Raw genomic sequence first — 6476 nt, 5'->3', positions numbered from 1 at the left:
TAAAGGCAGTTATAACACCAATCGTGGTCCACATTTGCAAAATATTAATGTGTTTTGAAACCTATAAAAAAGATAGTGTCGCAACCTTTTAGTGAGCGAGTGTACATTCGAATAAAGTGCATTTAGTCTCGATCTCCTCAAAATTGAAATACTTATTATCCGGACATCATCCTAGCACAAGATTAACGAATAGAGTAACTCTGATCTTGCGCTACATATCCACACGCACATGCAATAGACTAAACCTTTAAAATTTTACTGAGAGAAATAAAATTAATATACAAGCACAGAAATTATATCAAAAAGAGGAAAAAGATACTGTATGACATAGAATAGGTTAGATATCATTCAACGATTCAGCAATTAAGAAAATATAATTTCAAATATCAAAAAAAGATCCAGGTTTTACCTGATTTCACGATTGCAAAATTTTTAACTTTTCCGCTAGCTATATTTAGCTTTTGATTTTTACTGCTTTTTTAGAAGATGATTAGATGCTTAAGAACTGTCTTTCTATTAACGAGTAGTGGTAAGATAGACGCGGGAAAGAGGAGAAATTTAAAGTGACACTATTTGCCCCCCCCCCTCCCTTACCTTTAATTTAGTTTTGGTCAGAAACTTTCAAGAATTTTTGTCCGCACTTGGCGATTCTTTTGATTCATACGCAACTACGTAAGTTTATCCGGTCTAAAATTGTGTCCACGCTAGAAATCGCATCGAGGTCTCGGAAAAAGAATTATAAATCACGTTCAAACAATTCAACTTGATTAACGCGATTGGCCAGTCTTCCTCTATCCGAGATCTCGGAGCAATGTCCAGCATCGCGTGATGGGCACAAGCATTTGAAGTGTTTACGCTATAAGTCTCGAAACACAATAGATGTTGTAAGCCTTAAAAGTCCATCTACAATGAGAGTAGTAAGTCGTATGCCGTATGTGCTTGACCAATCACAGTCAATTATTCTTCTTATATTCGACTATAATTAGTAGAATTTTTTCCGGCTTACGATTTACTACTCTCATTGTAGATGGACCGTAAGCTGTAAGAAATGGACCAATCGCAGTTGAATTTGAAGAGAATAATAAATTATGATTGGTCAATTTCTTATTAACTTACTGCATCTATTGTGTTTCGGGATTAAACGCGGAAAAATGTGTGTCTCAAGTCGACCGCTATATAAAACCATTAATACCTTCGCAGAGAGACGAATTTGCTGCAGTGGCACGACTGACGCGCTGTGGCGATATTTGCCTTGAATATATACATATTGAATTATCAAAAAACGTATAGATTTGCGCTTCGGAAGCAGTCGGTGCGATTTCAGATCGAATCGTCATATGTATTAAGAGACGTGGCGTGTTCGAAGTGTTTATTTGAACGATCGAGGCGCAGGAGCGAACGTCGCAGTGCGGAACACTTCTGCTGAAGTTCCACCCTTGAAATGCCGTTCGCATTTAAGGTGCGTATTCACCGCGGAAAACAGTTCGCAAATTGTACGAACTATAACGCGCCCGACACTCTGTTTTCCGCGAATAGTATGTACATGCAAAAAAGATCCACGATCAGCTCTCAGTGAATCTGCAAAAACTAAACATACCATTTACACCGGTGTTCTACTTTGGATCCATCGCTTTCCTTTTGCTCTCAAATACGGCTGCTAACTAGAGCCACTAAACGGAAATGGATTGAAATTTCGAATCATGGATTAAAAATGGATTTGAAATGGATTATTGGCCTTCGTGGAAATGAATGCATTTCTATAATTAAGGGCAATCCATTTCAATTCACGGTTTGGAAAATTTCAATCCATTTCAATTTAAAAGAATTATTTTAATCTATTTCCGCTTACTGGGAAACAAACTTGGTAACGAACTGCTCGAAATAAAAAACAAGAATAACAACTGATTTAGCTTATTAGCGATCTTACATTTTAATTTAATTAATTAACGGTCTACAAGCTGTTGGCGAACAGGTATCAACAGATATACTAGAAATAAAGCAATTCGCGATCTGTGTTCGCCGACGTCCGGTGAAGACGCACCTTGATGCGTTTGAACGATCGAGAGGCACGGATCGAAAATGCGATGCGGGATTTTTTTTTAAACGTTTTTTGGTTTAGAAGAACTGTATCGTCTTTGTCGTTATTTTTTTCTTTTTTTGGTTTAATTAATAATTATGTGTTAAAAAAAAAAAGAAACGAGACGAGATATGATCGTTAAGAAGCGACCGTTCTCGTCGTCTCGCGTCTCGCGTTGCTTCGCGTCGCGTCGTCGCACGTTGACTCGCCCGAGAAAACGGAAACGTGAGTCGCGCCGCCACCGCTAGGTGTCGGGGCCGGCGCACGATGGGCTGACTCGCTGTGTGGACGGCCACCATTGTTGAAACACTGCTTTGGTTGATGCCCCGACGATTTTTGGGCTGAAAATCGCAAGTCCGCCCGTATCCGCGGCGGCAGGGCCTCGTTGCGGTAGGTGCGCGGAAAGTCCGATCCTCGCGTTCGCGGCCGCGTACGTGTCTCGCCCGCCGTGTCGCGCCGTGCCGTGCCGTGTCGTGTGTCGAGCCGAGCGGGGGCCGACGATCGGGCTACGCACGTCTCTCTCTCTCTTTCTCTCTATCTCTCTCTCTCTCTCTCTCTCATACTCGGAGGGGCCCTCATTGTGCCCGTCCGGCCCGTCGCCGTCAACGTCGTCGACGTCGTCGGCTGGTAGTGCGGCGAGTCTCCCCACCCGTCGGGGCCGGGGAAACGCGAGTGAAAATTGCATTGTGCGCTCCGTGCGCGCGCGCGCGCGCGTGTGTGCGTGTGGTACTCCGAGGGGGAGAGGCGGGTCACGGCGCGCGTTCCGGCGCGGCGCTCTCTCGCGCTCCCCGCGCTCACGTCGGCGCGGATTGTACGCTCCTGTTTGTGTGTGCGTCTTTACCGTTGAGTGTGTATGTGTGTGTGTGTGTGTGTGCGATTGTGTGCGGCGGGTGCGCAACACTGTGCGTGCACACACCGGGATCGCGCCAGCACACCGCACGCTGTACGATTCCCCCCGTGCCCGGACGTGGTTCCACGTTCGGCAGCGCGACATCCAGACCGTGCGTATCGTGCGTGTGCTCCGCTCCGTTTTCCTCGCCTCTGTCTCCCCATCTCCCTTCCCGCCCACCTCGTTCCCTCTTCTTTCCTCCCGCCGTTGTAATAATCGTCGTCGTCGTCGCCGCCGCCGCCGCCGCCGGTGGGTAACACGACGCCGTGTGTAGTACGTGCGTGCATGCGTGCATGCGTGCGTGCGTACATTCATCCTTCGCGCAGCCTGGTGTGTGTGTGTGTGTGTGTGTGTGTATGTGTGTGTTTTTGCGCGCGCGCGTGTGTGTGTGTATGGGTGTGTATAGGTGCGTGCGTGTATGTATATATACGGTGAATACGTGTGGATTCGCTGTTGCTGCTGGCGCGCGGCGTGAATAAAGCGCGAGGCAACGCCGCGCCGGTTCGTTCCGTCGCTAGTGGCCGTCGCGAATTACCCGGTGACTGCGGAGAGTGCGACCGTCGTGACACGCGGCCACGGTGCTCCTTCGGTAAACGTCTGTCGGCGCGGGTGCCTCCTCCCTGCGTCTTTCGTCTCTCTCTCCTCCTTTGTCCGTCGCGCTCTCTCTCTCTCTCTTACCCTCGCGCTCGCTCGTGACACGTCTCGCTCGCGCGTGCATAGGTGGTCCGCACGAACGACGACGCTATCGATGTGTACGGCCGCGCAAGTGTACAGTACGTGTACGTGTACGAGGTGTGTATGTACAGTACGTGCGGGATAAACGTGTTCGCCGCTGTCGCTTTGCCTTTCGTGTGTACATACATAAATCCTGCGTCTGTGTATTGCGCGCCGTAGGTACACTTGATCTCTGTCTCTTTCTCTCTTGCTCTTTCAATTTCTATCTCCGTTTCTCTTCCACGCCTGCGAACGGCGTGTACGCGCACGGTGCGTGCCGCCGGAATCCGCGAGACCGCGCGCCGATCCACGAGCCGATTGCCGGAGTCCGATTCTCGGAGCAAATTCTCGGAGCGACGATTGCGAGAGCATGTGACACCGGGGCGATCGTGCATACGTACGTACGTGCGTGCGTGCGTGCATGCGTGCGTCGCCGTCTCCTCGCGAATCACCAACAGCGACGTTGATGTTGACGGCGACGACGACGTCGTGGAACGACGACGCAAAAATCCGGCCGATCGGCAACCTCCGTTGCGGCGGCGGACCGTTATAGGGAGGCACGCTCCTTTTCGGAAAGAATCGCCGTCGCCGACGTTTTCCGTAGTAGTGAAAACCTCGGCGATCCACACGCCGCCGAGTTCTTTTCCCATCTCCTTTCCACCTTGTTCTCTCCCCTTTCTCACGCGTCAACGCCGTTGATACCTCGAATTGCCACGTAACTCCCTCAGCGAACGTCGGAGAGATCGGTGATGGATAGCTTCTTCTGCGACGTGATATAATAAAAAAAAAAACAAAAAAAAAATTTGCAACGTCGGCGCTCGTCGCAAAGTGGGTAAACCGCGAGGGACGCGTCGCGGAGAGTGCGCTGGTCTTTCGTGGCGGTCGTGCGCTCGGAAGTGCGCGAGCTGACGAGCACGAGCCGATGCGGCGGCGTGACGGATAATAGCTGTTTGATAGTCGGTGTCAATGGGTCGTATGAATAAAGGCGAAGTGAATGTTCTTGACGGGAAAGGTGGAAGCGTGGAAGCGTGTGTGCCTTTGTATATGTATGTGCGTGCGTGCGTGCGTTTGGAATACGAGGACGAGACGGAAGCGTATGACACTGTGTTTCTTACCGTGTTGCCCCTTCTCCATACATCAGAGCGTTTGCTGCGTGTTTTTCTTTTTTTTTTTCAAATACTATAGTTAAATGAGAGTGTAAACGGTGTAAATATACGCTACGTTTCTATTCGTACGAGCCGATATTCCCTACGCGCAGACTGCAAGCTGCTAAGTTGCGATCTGTTTCGTTCGTTCCGTCTCGTCGAGGATACTTTTGTTTTTTTCTCTCCTTTTTTTTTATCAGTGGGTTCGTTTTCTACTGCTGTATTGGACTGCACGAAAACCTGCCTTCTCGCTTTCGCTAAATATCAAACGTATATCTATTTCATTTCAAATACAAAACGTTTACCTATAAAAAAATAGATTAATAAAAAAGTGAATTAATAAAAATTCCAGAAAACGTCAGACAGAGGGGCTACGATGCTTCGTTTACTGTTTAAATCCTTGTATGATTATATATATGTCGCGTATTAACATTAGCAGCTTGCTCGAATCGGCGTTTGTAGTGTATCGTGTGAATATTGTGAGAGTGATGGCTTAAAAGCTCCTGCGATATGTTCAGATCGGTAAGAGAAATGTATGTTGTATGATTACAGAATCTCTGCAAACGTCTAAACATATATCGCCAGAGGAAAAGTTCGATAAGCTTCTGGACGTAGAGCGATATTACTACGATTGTCGGGATACAAATGAGAAAGATAAAAGTAGTGGGGACCTACAATATGGTGTGAGTTGTCACGACTCTTCTATTGTTTCCAGCAATGGTAAAATACAATTATTGTGCTATATATATATTTTTTTAAATTCTATATGTATATGTTTTCTCGTTAATCGGGACCGCAAAATTAGAAGCGATCGTATAAAATTAAATATTCTATGTTATAATGCGAATTATACAGCGCCATTTATTTCCAATTGTAAAATAATAAACTCTGGATACAAATATCGTCGTCTCTCTGTTGCTTCCTGATTTTCTGAAACGGAATTCCTGACATTTTAAATGACGTAATTATTATCACACATTGGTCATTTCGCTTGTGCGTAGCGCAACAGAACTTGTGGCAAATGTGAGTTACGATCAATTCTTTTTTTTGTTTCCAGGACTACACATATTTGACGTTGCGCCACAATGGGCGCTATCGAATAATTTTATGCAGTGGATCGATCTGCAAGCATTGGTAGCACACAATACCGTACAGGATACAGACGAGTTGTATCACAAAACGAAAGATAACACGGAATCGATTAATCTAAACTCGATATACTCTGCAAAGTTGTCGTCAACAGCAGCACGTCACGATGTTAGGATAGTGAATTCTGATGTACTGACTGGTACAGTTAATGAATCGCTGTCCACAAAAACGGGAAACCTGCGGAAGGAACGAAGGGACAGGCTCGGTAGCTGCCGGAAGGATTTCAGTGAAGGGACAGGCTCTGACTCGCTAGATATCAGTAAAACAACGGAATCTACGTGTTCGTTTGCGAAAGATCAAACCGAAATTTTGTCTGAATCGCAGACAAGAGAAATTTGTTACGACGCGGATATTCGCCTGTTTAGTTGCGCGTCAAGGGATCCGATCGGCACGCAAAATATCATCGGACTGAAAGTCACGTCGGACGTTGTTGGGCACGGTAGAGGAGCTTGCGGCCCCGATTGCGCCACTTCTGCAGCAGATAACGAGCCACTTAACTTAG

The 6476-nt window shown here is 47.0% G+C and overlaps 1 protein-coding gene across 6 annotated transcripts in view; it reads left to right on the top strand.

Annotated features, from left to right (window-relative positions):
* Positions 1-6476, top strand: part of LOC105452018 (uncharacterized protein CG5098) — a 16386-nt gene that overhangs the window by 3123 nt on the left and 6787 nt on the right. The window contains exons 1-3 of one of the 6 annotated variants that reach the window (XM_011692792.1): positions 1371-1459; positions 5378-5506; positions 5883-6476. The exon at positions 5883-6476 is cut by the window's right edge and continues 642 nt beyond it. In XM_011692792.1, the coding sequence (XP_011691094.1) occupies positions 5933-6476 (544 nt within the window). In that variant the 5' untranslated portion in view covers positions 1371-1459; positions 5378-5506; positions 5883-5932. The other 5 variants (XM_011692791.1, XM_011692790.1, XM_011692789.1 and 2 more) reach the window with 5 other exon arrangements.

This window comes from Wasmannia auropunctata, unplaced genomic scaffold, assembly GCF_000956235.1.
Source record: "Wasmannia auropunctata unplaced genomic scaffold, wasmannia.A_1.0 LD336038.1, whole genome shotgun sequence".
NCBI lineage: Eukaryota > Metazoa > Arthropoda > Insecta > Hymenoptera > Formicidae > Wasmannia > Wasmannia auropunctata.
This window is presented reverse-complemented; position numbering and strand designations above follow the sequence as displayed.